Raw genomic sequence first — 15,467 nt, forward strand, 5'->3', positions numbered from 1 at the left:
TTCATACGTTTCACAGATGATAATTGCATCGACGGTGCGCACGGTAATTAATATTGATTAGGTTATTAATGGACAAATAATTAATAACGACGCGTTAATATTGCGGCCGGCGCAAGATATTATCCTTACCTATTTGTTACTTATACATTGTACGAGTACACACAGTAATGAAATATTTATTGCAGTTTGGAGGCTTTGGATTGTAAGCTCCTATCGACTTAAGGGGTTACCACCTTGGAGGCCCTAAAATGATATCTAAGTTTGGGATTTTTTTCTGGGTAAACAGATAACTTTATTAAAAAATTACTTTAAGGACATTGTTGTACACATATAATAAAATAAAAAAATATTTTTTTATTTTTTTAATGTTCAAAATGGTGACACACTGGCCTACTGGCCGAATGCCTTTTTTCTAAATTTTGAAATCGGTGAACACGATTGCAGGCACACAGTTTGACTTTGAACAAAATACAAAGAATTTTCACTGTCTACATATTAAAAACTACAGATGTACATAAGGATTTTTTAAAATATTGATTTTTCTCAAAATAGCAGCTATTTTACGAAAAATGTGTATTTTTTGCCAGTACAAGTCTTTTCTAAAATAGCTGCCATTTTAAGAAAAATCAATATTTTGAAAAATCCCTACGTATCTCTTTAGTCTTTAATATGTAAATAATGAAAATTCTTTGTGTTTTGTTCAAAGTCAAACCGTGTATCTGGAATCCTGTACACCGATAAAAAAAAAAGGGATTTTGCAAGTAGGTCAGTGCGCCGTCATTTTGGACATAAAAAATAAAAAAATATTTTTTTAGTTTCTTATATATGTACAACAATGTTTTCTAAACAGATTTCAAATAAAGTTATCCATTTACTCACAAAAAAATCCCAAACTTTAGGTATCGTTCTAAAACCTCAAAGGTAGTGTAATTCTTTAACGAAGACTATACATTATCTAATTAAAGAGGAAGCAACGCAGAAAAAAATTAAAATCCTTTACAAATTTGTGAAGCTATAAATTACATCGAATAAGTGAGAATCGTATTAATATAGTCTCAAACATTTTCTAAATCCGAAAATTATATTTAAAAGCTTATAATTCTGTATTTCACAATTTATATTTACATATTCCATTAATGTCTTCTCAGATAAATTTTATACTTATTCTGTTGGTTCATTTTTGCTATGCGTAACACAATATTTAGCATCGTGACTTTTACTCCGTTTCGAGATATGACACAATCAGTGGAGATTACGCTAATCGATACGAGCATTTATCATCGTCGAGTGAGATAATTGGAAAGCACCTGTCCCGAAGAGGCTTTAATCGTGCTTTGTTAGTGCTAGTGAGACGTAACTGCCGGCTCGGCACGAATTATGCAAGAAACTATATTTGCACCTTATAAGGTTGACCCGGCTGTGCACGCTCACCCATTGAACGCACACGCACCCCACGCTGATTAAGCCTGTTTCGCTAAGAGCGGTCCGGCCGCGGTTAAGCCGAACCCGACAAATTGCTTTCTCCACCGACTTGCGCGATTCGCAGCCTGGGTGTCGTACGCGAATTATGGCACCTGCTTTTTTTTCTGTCAAGGATGCGCGTTACGCAGAGAATCGCGTCTTGCGAAATAAGGTTTCCCCACGTTGCTCCGAATTTTTGACGCAATATATATTTATTTCACATTATTTTAATTTATTTATTTTACATTATATATATACATTTAATTATTTATTATTTATGCATTTCGGTTTGCATTTTGTCTAATCTCTGCACAAACGACTATAAAATAATATTATACATTAACTAGTCCAGAATCTTTTATCGTGCGCCACATTTGTTACATTGCCTGCTTTCGTAATGTGTGTATGCTATAGTAGACGAATACTAATGATACTTCATGTAAACCACCTGTGGCCACGTGGCTACATAATTGCGAGATGATGACTATTAACTTTGTTGAATCTCTTTACCGCGCGTTTTTTTCACAATCATATATTCAATCAATGAATAACATGTTTATATTAATAGGCAATATTGATTCGATAATCCGCTGTTACAAAACATGTAATGTGACTACTGATTAGTGGTATTACCAGAATTTTTTTTTACCATACATTCTTCTCGCGAACATCATTCGAAATATATTGATTCGACAAAATCTCAATGCTATTTCTTTGACCATTAACTTTTTAATCCTTGACATTTATTTAACAGGAAAGGTTACGTGATTTACATAAATCCGGTACAAGTATTCGAAAACACTAGAATACTAGGATTCACTTGTTCGTAAAAACTATAAATATTACTAAGGAGTCTGATGAAAAAAAATATTCTTTATGCGTGAGATCAAATAAATAGATTACATTTGTAGAGATCGAACTTCAATCTCCTTCAAAATTTATAGGTAGTCCTCGTGAGTTCTTCCACGCTTAGAAACATTTTTCAACCTTGGAAGTCCCCTCGATCGTCGCATTCTTGATAATGTCATCTCTGGTATCAAATCAAACGAAATTTTGTAAAAATTTTCCAAGATTTTAAAAATCACCTTTACATTTAAGAAATTAATATAAGTCTTTCATTGAGTGATTATTATATCCATTGAAATTTTTTCATAATCTAGGATTATGTAGAATGTTTCTAATCGCTTCTTTTGCCGTTTTTAATTATTATAATAAAATCTACTTCTATAAATGGCGCTTGCAACGCTTTCTGGAGAGCATCGTCATTTATCCGCGCAATTTTCCTTAAAAACGCCCGCACAAAAGAAATTCTCTACCTGCCTTCGACGATTGCTTCGCGATTCGATCGACTCTCTTCCGCGTGTTCCATTAGCGACAGTCGCGTGATTAGAAATTTCAACGCTCGATTGCGTTGCGCAAGACATTTTGCACCTTACGCGATCTCATGCGTCGACCCAATGAGAAAAAGGCCACCGAGGTCCATGTCGCCTTCTTATCGGCCAGCATCTCGCGGACTCTCGGCGCTTTCTCCAAATGTAAATGAAATGTCTAAGGATACTTTGTAAGAGAGTGATCGATTGTTTGCTTAATCTGTACGTACCCTTCGAACAACGCTGAGCAAACAGACAGGATGAAGCTGTCCGGGTGTCCGCGCTTATTATGCTCTAATAATTGTCCTACTTATCACGTGCAGCGAGATAATCATTCGCGATAAGGAGTAACACGCGCGCGTTACCCGCGTACACACAACCAAGTTTCGAAATTGACTTCTTTACGTTCTATTGCGCGTTGCATTTTAAATTTAAATGATCCCTCGAGAACTCTCTTGAGAAAGCGCAGCCTCCTCTTTCTCGAAGTCTTTTGAGCATCCTACAGTTGCCAGAATAGGATGATTACTCATGTCACCGGTAAATGGTTTGCAAATAAATCCTGTCATAAATTCCATCAAAGACAACTTCTGGCACTCGGCGCCACGGGAGAGAGAGGGTGTGCAGGGGGGGAGGGACGACGGCAAATCTACACCGTGCAAATCACCGGTCCTGTCTTTTTCACGAAATAATATGCCATTTCGCTGCAGTTGCGAGGCGCTTTGCAAGAATGTTGTCCGCGAGTCCCTTTACATTTACATAACTGCGACCTGCGTAATTCTCCGAGAGACTCGAGCGAACTTGCGTCGGCCTCAATAAAACCAGTATTGTTATTATCGAACACTTCCTACACGGAGTTTTTATTTATACAATAATGACATTCTACGCAGATAGGTCTTAATAAATGCCTTGAAGTCTTTATCGTGATACGAGTTCATGGTTAGAGCAAATGAATAATTGCATGAGGAATTGAATAAGAGTACAAGTAAAATAAATTCAAAATAACAGAAATTCAAAGTAATTCTCTCTCTCTCTCTCTCTCTCTCTCTCTCTCTCTCTCTCTTTCAATTTAAACAAAAACTCAATAAGTGCACGTGATCAATAGCGCTTTTATTATTAGAAACCTTTAAATACAATAGTTTGGTATAAACAGCTAAAAACTGTTCGAAATCTTAAGATGCCATTGATTCATCCGACATATCTGTTAGTCACGAGTGATCATTGTGTCGCCTCAAGCAAGAGAACTCCCTCTTGTTAGTACAATAAGGTTCCTACAATGACACGGTACGAGAAGAACCTGTCCAAAGCAAATATGGTAAAGGCCAAAGGTGGAACAGATATAGTGCCGAGTTAATGGATGTAGTCAATTGACTTAGATGATGCCACAGATACATCATCAGGGAAGTGCAGAAATTATCTGATAGACACATTGTTTCTTGTAATATCAAATTTCGATTGCATCGAAGTTGCAGTAAGATACAATCGATACATGAAAGTCAATGTTAAATTCAAGCAACGTTACATATTTTTCATAAATTTCTTATTGTTAAAATATTTAACATTTGACACATCTATTTGCTTTATCTCACGGAGTCAGAATATTAATTTGGAGTTAATTTTTCTTATCGAAAATATTAACATGTTGAAAATGTTAAAATCTTTATTATACTTTAATTAGATTTTGATAAATTAAAATCTGATGTAAATTCGTTTTTAATTTATAAATTTTACATTGCTGATATCTTGGGATATATTTGCCTACAATCTGTATCGCTTCTTCGGCAAACCGACTCCAGTACTTCTACAAAACAGAAACCTTTCACACACAAGATACAAATCGGGAGAGGCTGTCTCTTTCCCCGTGGTACACACACTGCTATCCTTCCATATAAATTATAAAGCTAAAGGTCACCGGACGCGCTTGTTCGAGACAGAATCATCGTTCGTCGAACACAGAACACGTCGCGAACGATTACAGCGATTTAATTCGCCAGTCAGAGGTACCAGTTGAATCTGATGAAATGAAACAGACGCCTTTAAATTCGCTAACTAATGAAACCGCGATGTATATGCTTGCAGGTGCAAGATTATTCATCCATGTTGAAAAAACAAATACGGCGTAATGTTACACGCAGAATAATATTTTTGTTATAATATAAAAGCATTTAAATGTAAAATATGTTACACACTGAAAAATATCAAATTATAATACATAATAAAAATGAAATGAGAAAGGATTTAATAATAAGAGTAGTGTATTATAAATATATTTAACGTTGTAAATATCAGAGAATAAATCTAAAACTAAATAGAAAATCTACATTAAAAAGCGTTTATAATAGCTATTGCTAAAATTAAGCCATGTGCTTTGTCATGTGGGTCTCAAAATTTTTATATTAACGGGAAACATTTAGCATAATTATGTAGTAAATGGCACTGCATCGTCGAACGTTAATCAATGAAAAGACGATACACCGTATTCTACGCTCGCGAACCTTTCACGATCATCATCGTCATATTACATAGCACCTCGTGGTCGATGCGTTATGTAAGATCACCGTGGGCAAAGCGTGAGATTATCCCACGGAGATGATCTTCGATCTATTACGATTGCATACGTGAACGCTCGACTAATTATTGCGAGAAAGAGTAAATAATGTAATTTTTATTTACTCATTTAATTACCGATCCTTGACGCAATAATACGCGATAGTTACTTAAAAAGCTTTAACGCAAAAAATATTTGAAATGATAGCTTACGTTAATCAAATATACACAAATGTACATAATCAAGTTACTTTTTTAAATTAATTGGAATGGTGAAAATTTAATGAAAGTTATGTTATGTGCAGTGGAAGCTGCTGTGGGCAGCCGTTGTGGTGGCCCTGCTCTCCACGTGCTATGTAGATGCAAATCGTGAGAGAAGCAAACGTGCGATAGAGAATAGCCCACAGTTCCAGGGTTATATCTATGAGCCACCATCTAAACCTTTTACTTTACCCCCTGCGTAAGTAATTAAAAATCTAAAAATTATAATATTTATTATAATACTCATATATATATATATATATATATATATATATATATATATAATTATAATACTTATAATATGTATATATGTATAAGTATCAGTCTTAATATGTATACTATTATCAGTTTGATTAGATTTACCTTTAAAAAAAGTTTATTTGTAACTAAGCTTTGCGTGATAATAAATAATATTTTCTTACTAAATATTGTAATAAACTATGATTATATCGACAGAGGATCACGGACAAGTGAAATAGCGTTGAGGCCAACAACGGTGACATTGCCACCGTATACTCCAAGAATAACAACGATAAGAACACCACCACCGACACAAAGAACATCAACATATGTGGTGACAGAGAGATATACAACCCCAAGGACTCCATTCCCAACGCCGCCACCACCATCAAGAACGCCACCGCCGCCACCACCCCCTGTAGTAACAGATGGATATGTATACACTACTCCGAAGATTCCATTCTCAACGCCTCCAAGAACACCACCGCCGCCACCAAAAACACCGCCGCCGCCACCAAGAACACCACCGCCGCCACCAAGGACACCGCCACCGCCACCAAGAACGCCACCGCCACCACCAAGAACACCACCACCTCCTCCTAGAACACCACCACCACCTCCAAGAACGTCTACATATGTAACATATACAACTCCAAGGACTCCATTCCCGACACCGCCTAGAACACCGCCACCGCCGCCTAGAACACCGCCGCCAAGAACAACCGGATACGTTTATACAACTCCAGAAACAGAGTTTACGTTACCACCAAGAACGCCGCCACCGAGAACGCTGCCACCAAGAACACCGCCACCAAGAACACCGCCGCCACGAACTCCTCCACCGCAAACACCACCACCATATTTACCACCTGTCAAGACTCCACCACCAAGAACGCCGCCACCGAGAACACCACCACCGTATACTCCTCCTCCACGAACTCCTCCACCAAGAACGCCGCCACCATACACACCACCCCCGCAAACTCCTCCACCGAGAACACCACCACCATATATTCCTCCTCCACGAACTCCTCCACCAAGAACGCCGCCACCATACACACCGCCCCCGCAAACTCCTCCACCGAGAACACCACCGCCATATTTACCACCCCCGCAAACTCCTCCACCAAGAACGCCGCCACCGTATGTTCCACCTCCACAAACTCCACCACCGAGAACACCGCCACCATACATACCACCTCCTCAAACTCCTCCACCAAGAACACCGCCGCCATATACACGGCCCCCACAAACTCCTCCACCGAGAACGCCACCACCATATATTCCACCCCCACAAACTCCACCACCGAGAACACCGCCACCATATATTCCACCCCCACAAACTCCACCACCATACATACCGCCCCCACAAACTCCTCCACCGAGAACGCCGCCACCATATATTCCACCTCCACAAACTCCACCACCGAGAACACCGCCACCATATATACCACCTCCTCAAACTCCTCCACCAAGAACACCGCCTCCACGAACTCCTCCACCGAGAACACCGCCACCGTATACACCGCCTCCACAAACTCTTCCACCTAGAACCCCACCACCAAGAACACCACCTCCGCGAACACCACCAACAAGAGGATACACATATACTACACCAGAATCAGTTTTTACGTATCCTCCCAAGACACCACCACCACCACCACCACCACCTCCTCCACCTAAAACCGCGCCTCCTTATCTGCCGCCTTCAACTAGACCTCCATACGTACCACCAACTCCAAGGACAACAACAAAACGTATAGAATATGAAGTTGGATCATACGAAAGTAGCTTTGGAACGTATTCTACAAAACGCCCGACCACTCGTCCTCCACCGCCTATTACAAGACCTACTCCTTCTTACCTGCCGCCTTCAACTAGACCACCCTACGTACCACCAACTCCAAGGACCACAACAGAAGGATATATAGGCGTTGGATCATTTGAGACTGGCTTTGGAACATATTCTACAAAACGCCCGACTACTCGCCCTCCACCGCCTATCACGCGACCCACCCCTCGAATCACTTCCCAAGCACCTACTTATCTTCCGCCTTATTCTACGCCATCTACTACCAGATATACTCCAACCACGACCAGATACACTCCAACGACAACCAGATATACTCCAACCACGACCAGATACACTCCAACGACAACCAGATATACTCCTACCAGATACACTCCAATTACGACCGAATATACTCCGACTACAACTAGATATACTCCAACTACAACTAGATACACTCCAACTACAACTAGATATACACCAACCACAACTAGATATACTCCTACAAGATATACTCCAACTATAAGAACGCCTAGCACGTATACTCAGACAACATCGGGCTATCTGCCGCCCAGAACCACTCCGTCGACTACTCAGTACATTCCACCACAAACTCCGTCGACTACTCAGTATATTCCACCGCAAACTCGACCACCACCATATCTTCCGCCGTCAACCCCGAGGCCGGTATATCCAACCGTGACAGCACCGCCACCACCCCCGCCTATTTACAGCATCACGCCCAGCACGCCGACCTCGCCGCCGCCGACCGGAAGCCCGGCGCCACCCCCAACTCTGCCGCCAACGACACCCAGGCCGACTTTAGGATACAATTACCCGATCCCCGACATCCCGTTTGAAACTCGCAAACGATGAGAGATCAACGCAGCGCGATTACCGATTAACAAAATCTTAAATATTAGTATGCGTATTAATATTAGTAAAGATTAATTTAATGGCCGATGGTAGAGCGCTGAATCATTCGCCGGACATTTAGAGAGTATTGCCTTTTTTTATATATCGATCGTTTTCGCCACACTGTTTCTTCCAGATAAGGATTTAGTCGACCAACGAATGTCGTTTTACATGTGTAACGAGTGTGGAAAAAAGGAATAAAAATTTTTATAAAAATGCTACTTACATACCTCCCCGCTTTAACGTAAAATGTGTTTTTAATTCAACACAGAAAGAGAACACATCAAAATCAGAAATAATTTTCAAATATTACGTTATATTACATTATTATAAAATTCAGCGATACGGTTGAAAATTATGTATATAAAGGATTGCGTTAATTGCGCTAATCAATGGAAAACACATTCGTATATTTGAAACCGCAATTATATATAGTATATATGTCTAAAAAGCTATAATTTTATTTCCTAACAGTTTTATTTTTTAAATAAATTAGCAAATTAACATAAAACATCCTATTAAAACATGTCTAATCGTGACATATAAGTGACTATTAATATCAGAGTCGACATTTATTTATACAGACTCCCTCATAGTAATTAGAAATATTTTTCTTTAAGGAATAGAGTAAAATAAGTCGGTTTCTTTTTTTTTTCAAACAAAAATTTTTGTTTACCTTACAGCAACTTACAGTAATTTTTTAAATATAAATATCTACTCAATGTATACATATTATACGTAATTCAACCTATTAAGATCCGAGGATCCTCGCTGCAAATATCCGACCACTTTCTAATATCATTGATATTTGCGTGCGGACACTTGTGACAAAAGTGCACATCACGGGCAAGAAATCGCGGTGTCGCTTTGACTCGAACAAGCGGACGAAAATGGAGCGTTAGAAGCGTATTTAGCAGGTCAAGCACCGGAACGGTGAGAGATTTTCCTCGCATGTCGTGCGCACTCGGTGGCACTCGAGTCCTAGCATCGTAGTAAGTAGCCCATAACCACCTGCCTTCCACTTACCATAACGAGCCTCCCCCACGAACAAAGGAAATCTCCGTGGCGCCTGATGGAATCGCCAGTGAAAACTGTGAGCCGAGAAATGCGCGATCGTTAGTTGCGTGGGAAGCGGCGAAAGAGCAACGTCGTGTGCTCCATATAGTTCGAAATAACGGTTTAACGAATCGGGCTAAAACGGTCTTGTTTCGCGTTTCGTCGAAATAACCCTTGCCGAAGAGCACCTGTAGCTCGTACGCGACTACATTTCGACGACAATGGCGAGGTAAAATTCGACAAATCGACAGCGAGGCATGTCAACGGTAAGCTGATTAATTAAGGACGCTCAGTATCGTCAATGTGTAATCGTAAAGGACACCACTCGCCAGAACTCTCAGAAGGCGATGCTTGAAACTGGCAGGAGATCCGCCATAAGTACGTCCGAGCTAGGGCTTTATTCTGATCGCGTTGATCGATATAACAGGAGTCGCTACGGTTTAATTGTGAGAAAACTTGCGATCGGAGTTATGGTGGTGGTAACGGTGATATTGGTGAGTAATCGAGTGTGTGTGTGTGCAGAATTACAGATATTAATTAATTATATATTTATTAATTTTGCACGTTAGAAAATAAATTTTAGGACAGCTACAATTAAAGCTTACGACTATAATAACTTGAAAGTTCAAAAGAAGAAAAATTAAAAAATAATTAATTAATAGTATCAATTCCATGACAAATAATTTTAATTACGCGTATTTAATTGTATCTTTTCTTACATCTTACTCTAACAATCAATATATCTTTCTTCGTAACATGGACGTATATCTCTCGATTATATATATCTGTGTCATAATAACAATCCTACTCAAAGAGAAAGCATTATTATACTATAAATAGCTTATTAGCACTTTGACTGTCATATCACCAGATTTGAGTGACGCGTAAAATTCGCAAGAGTCTCATCACGCATTTACGATTGACAGTTTTATTTACCCGATTAAAAATGATTCTACTAAGCATTAAGCATTAAGGAAAAAATTGGATTAAGATATTAAAGAAATTATGTTAAAACATTAAAATAAAAATAAAATATTGAAATAACATATAATAGATTTTTTAAGCTTAATGCCGAAATCAGCCAAAGTAAGATCATTTTAATTCTTCATAATTAGAAATATAAAATAATGCGTTGAATAAACAAAGCGATGCTTATCGTTTGACATTATTAATCTTCGTACACGTCTTACAATCGACGATTTCGCTACGCGTTCTATCGGACAACGACCTTGCACGACGAGACGTCTGCACTCGCGACGCATCTTGTTTCGCACAATTTTGTTGCACGCGCCACCGAGACGATGATAATTAAACGGTATGGAGTTTTTCGCGAGTTTCTTCCACGCGCGCGCTCGCACGCAAGAAACAATAGCCCGTAATTACAGTTCGCGCGCGTTTTCTCCGGTGATTAATGTCGGAGACGCGTGTGGAATTGTAATTTCACCGCGAATCTTCGGGTATCCCTTCCACGCATGGGGAGCCAAGCGAGCGAAGATTTCTGCACGCTTCACATATAGGGCGTTAACTGTGTTTCGGTACGGATTAACCGCCGTTCTCCAGCTGGGAACGTGGGTTAATTGCATCTTTGTTGTTTCAGAAGTTGGATAAACATCGTATACTGATTTATAAATCATTGATTATACAATTTCGTTGCGTTGCAACTGCTCTTTTTTTCTACAGTCGAATTAAAGATTAGAGTTCCATTAAGAGAACTAACATTGTGTGGCGCTTTCATTAAAAAATAGTGCAATGTTAACGTTCAGCTCGCTGAAATCTCATATAGAACGTATAATAAATTTTATTTCTTTTCGCAGATATTAACAACAGTAATTTTATTAATGTCTTAATATTTTACTAATCAACACGCTCCGCTTGAGAACTTTTTATTTGTTTATTTAGATGTTCTATTTAGATATCCGAATTTTAACAATTTAATACCATCGTAGGTGGCGATATTTATGTACGATTTTACGTCCGCCACGTCGGGGAACAGTAAAATCAATCAGGAGACGAAACACATATACATACTCCAGAATGCTCTCAAGAAATTACCGAATCCCTCGAAAAAGAACACCACGATCCTGTATGAAACGATTAATCGTGCGGATAATCTTTCCATGGAGGATCGTTCGGACGATGAGAACTACGATGGTCTCATACAACGAAACGCAACGGGCGATACAATGCCGGCCGAGACACGCGTCGCGAAAGCGAGCGAGCCCGAGATGAGAGCGCAGAATCTGCACAATTTCAAGCAGCGGAAGAGAGTGCTGAAATCCGTGGAAGACGCCGATGAAAACGAGGGACCCGAGGCCAAGCAATTGTTCGACAATCATGCGATCGTTTATCGTGTGAGACAGAGGTGAACGACATCGTCATCGTGATTAATCCTCCTCCCCGCGATTGCCTTAGTACGTCCGATTTCTCCGATCGTCATTCATCAAAATGAAACTAAAATGTTAAGAGACGAACAATTTTCTTTTTCATTCGAACGACGCGGGCGACGATTTGTAAATGTCCATTTGGCGCAATATTACGATCTTCGCGCAGAATGCAACGCGGAAGAATTGGCACTCGCTTGCGCGAACCGCGACGAATCGACGCCGACGGGTTCAATTCCCCCATCAATAATCCCGAAAATATCGCGAATATCATTGACATCATTCTTATGATGTACTTTCTACGTTAGGTAACATTGTGCCATTGCGCGCGCTAAGAGTCGATTCTATAAATTGCACATTGCACACAGGATCTCGCCGACGTCGTTCATCACTCATTTATATTTCATCGTGACGCGTATAGAGAGAGAGAGAGAGAGAGAGAGAGAGAGAGAGAGAGAGAGAGAGAGAGAGTCAATCTTAATGTTATCGCCAGAAATTTACATAAAGCGTCATTTTTATACCGTAACTTTTCTACCGCACCGGGCACGGATTGACGCGGATGGTACTCCATCAATTTGGCAGGCACAAACATCCGGACTCGGACGAGGTCGCGAGCACGGAGGAGGCGCGGCCTACGCCGTTTCACTGGGAATTCAAGACGCCGCATCCGACGTCGTTCAAACGGCCGAGGTATCCGCAGCTGACGCAATACCGTTACCCGCACTCGTCCAGGAGTATCCAGGACATCATCAAGTACCTGACGAGCAACGCCGAGATGGCGAATCGCGGCATCAAGTTCACCGGCGTCTACGTCAATCCGAAGAAGTACGACCTGATCCCGGATATGGGAATGGGGGAGATGATGTCCGGCAGCGATAAATCCGAGGAGCACGAGGCGCCTCCGTATCCTCCGATGAAATCGGGGACGTACAGTAACGATCCCTTTTACCAATATAAACCGAAACACCCGGCGGATGTTAATCTCTTAGCCACATCTAACGTGAGGTTTGTAATCAAAGAATTGTAACGCGTAAGTCTAAAATATAGTGAAAAAATTAGATATTAATGAATCGGGTTGTAGTAGAGATAAAAATTTTTTATAATTATATATTACAAATTTACAAAATTATATCCCTTATTTTACAATAAAATATACAACTACATATTTAATAAATACATTATTATATCATTATGTTATCTCGCAAATTAATTAATATAATTAATATATCTACAATTTATCTGAAGAATTAATTAAAGTGTTCTCTTTTAGATTCTCTCCGACCGGAGTACATCGTTACAGTCCTTATTACGATCCCATATATTCCCGACCTTTAGTTAATTACAACAAACCAATGGTAACGGAACCGCAGTACGAAAATGTCGTCGGCTCCTACTCGACGAACACCTTAACGAAGCACCGGAAACCAAAGCCATTTAGTGTGATGCTCGACATCTATCCCATTACCGACATCATGGAGCAGAATAAGAAGACGACGTGGACCAGGCCGCAAGGATCGACGGACGAATACGATTTCAGAAGGCCCGTCCAATTTCGCGGACCGAAATTTTATCCATCCCCGCAACCTATACCCCTCATGGCTATACCTAGTCCTACGCCTATATCGGAAGAAGAGGAGAGACAGCAAATGATACTTCATCTAAATCTGTATCCTCGAAAGAAGAATAAGTTCAACAGGTACGGTTCTCGATGACTTTCCTAATCACCTTTAGTTCTCGCATTGTGTCAATTGAGTCCGCTTTGAAAAACCAAACTTGAAGTTTGTCTTGCCATTGCAGTAGCTCAATAACTGCTTTATCCTCATATTTATCGCAGAGTTACAAAAAATTTAATCTAATTAAATTTTTTATTTAATATTTTTAATTTGATTTCCAGGAACGATATCATACACAGATCGGAATCGATGGAACCCGAGGAGCGGCAGGAATTTGCGAATAAGATAATGTCTCCCTTGGAATCGATCACCAAACACCTGACCGATCATTCCGCGATCGAGGAGTCGAAGCTCGCGGATAATCAGAACACAGAGACAACCAGTCTTCCGATAACGCGGTATCACGAGATGAGTCTGGACGAAAAGAACGAGAAAGAGGGAGATCTCGTACTGGATAACAATCCAGAAGCCTATTCGGATTTGTTTAACGACGACGATACCGTACAAGATCCTATCGTGCATTCCAATCATAAATCAAATATCGGCGTGGATTATACCAGCACGCAGAAATATGATATTAATGCACAGAAAATGATCGTGTCTACGGAAAAGGATTGCGCAAATTGCGACAACACAACGACGATCGACATTCCGAAGGCCAATGCGAACGGAAGCATCGTTCTTTCGAAGGATATCGATACCGTCGAAGGATCCCAGCGTTTCAGTCTGTTGCGCTAAAATTGGATTATAATTATTAAAGATGCGATTAGATTCGTGAGAAAAGATTATCAAATATCTCGTGATAATTCAATGCACGAGATATTCTAGTGTTACATAAACGAAAAAAATTCACGCCACGCGCTCTATCTCGCTTAAAATCATCGAAAGTATGTCTATGTATAATACAATTGTTATCGTATTTTGTTTTGAAATATATTTTTGTAGTTCTCCTATTGTGCTTTAATCACTACTTCTTCGTGTGTCAAGATTTATTTTTCGAATTTTGGGAACGGTTATGCTACATTAATTTAGAGAGAATATTTTATGCCGAGAAAGAGAAGGCAAAGAGTCACCAGCTTGTAGCGAAGCTGTATCTTACTACAAGGATACCTACATCTGCAAGGTAATATGGAGATTTCTGAGTTCAATAATCGCGCGACAAACTTTCATTAATCACCGGCGCGGATAGTGACTCGTTTCTGTTACGCGTTAAGCACTTTTGGTGAAAAGAGATGACGTCAGTATGCTTTTCACGTAACCATCAGACAAACATTTCAATACCGCGTCTGCTCGAATACAGCCCGACTCGCTTCCTCGCCTTGACATTTTCATCGAAGGCATTCGGAAATCTCTCGTGATCGTCAGCGAGAACGAACGGGAGATATTCGTCGCTTACCAAAGGATTGCTTCATAGGCCACTGCGACGTTGGATATAATGCACGTTTACAAGTTGAGATTATCAAAACAAGTACATAGAAAGCTTTAGTTGTGTGAAGTAATCGAGATGGTTACTTTGCATGTAAGATCTTATTGCATTATAGTAATATTAAAGAATTGCTTAAACAGATTTGAAATAATGAAATTTAAATATAAATTTCTTTATCTTATTTTTAAATTTAACTCGTAGTATATTTTAATATTTACAAGTAAAAAGAATTTCCGATAATGTAACTTTTTATTATTTCTAGCAATCTAATGCACGAGATCTTACGATACATAAAAATTGCTTCTATGTACTTACCTTAAAAAAAGAACGTATAGCACATTTATAAATTAT

At 39.6% G+C, this 15,467-nt stretch overlaps 2 protein-coding genes across 2 annotated transcripts; both read left to right on the plus strand.

Moving 5' to 3' along the window:
• The first annotated feature begins 4,104 nt into the window (after positions 1-4,104).
• Positions 4,105-8,796, plus strand: LOC105455068 (proline-rich extensin-like protein EPR1). The gene is made up of 5 exons (XM_011698116.1): positions 4,105-4,143; positions 5,681-5,835; positions 6,093-6,344; positions 6,438-7,994; positions 8,037-8,796. The coding sequence occupies exons 1-5, from the start codon at positions 4,105-4,107 to the stop codon at positions 8,539-8,541; spliced, it is 2,508 nt and encodes an 835-aa protein (XP_011696418.1). The 3' UTR covers positions 8,542-8,796.
• A 905-nt stretch (positions 8,797-9,701) lies between these two features.
• Positions 9,702-14,606, plus strand: LOC105455061. Its single transcript, XM_011698109.1, has 5 exons — positions 9,702-10,130; positions 11,583-11,998; positions 12,600-13,022; positions 13,288-13,713; positions 13,912-14,606. Exons 1-5 carry the CDS (start codon positions 9,984-9,986, stop codon positions 14,426-14,428), a joined length of 1,929 nt encoding a protein of 642 aa, XP_011696411.1. The 5' UTR covers positions 9,702-9,983; the 3' UTR covers positions 14,429-14,606.
• The last annotated feature ends 861 nt before the right edge of the window (positions 14,607-15,467 follow it).

This window comes from Wasmannia auropunctata, unplaced genomic scaffold (assembly GCF_000956235.1).
Source record: "Wasmannia auropunctata unplaced genomic scaffold, wasmannia.A_1.0 LD335957.1, whole genome shotgun sequence".
Classification (NCBI taxonomy): domain Eukaryota; kingdom Metazoa; phylum Arthropoda; class Insecta; order Hymenoptera; family Formicidae; genus Wasmannia; species Wasmannia auropunctata.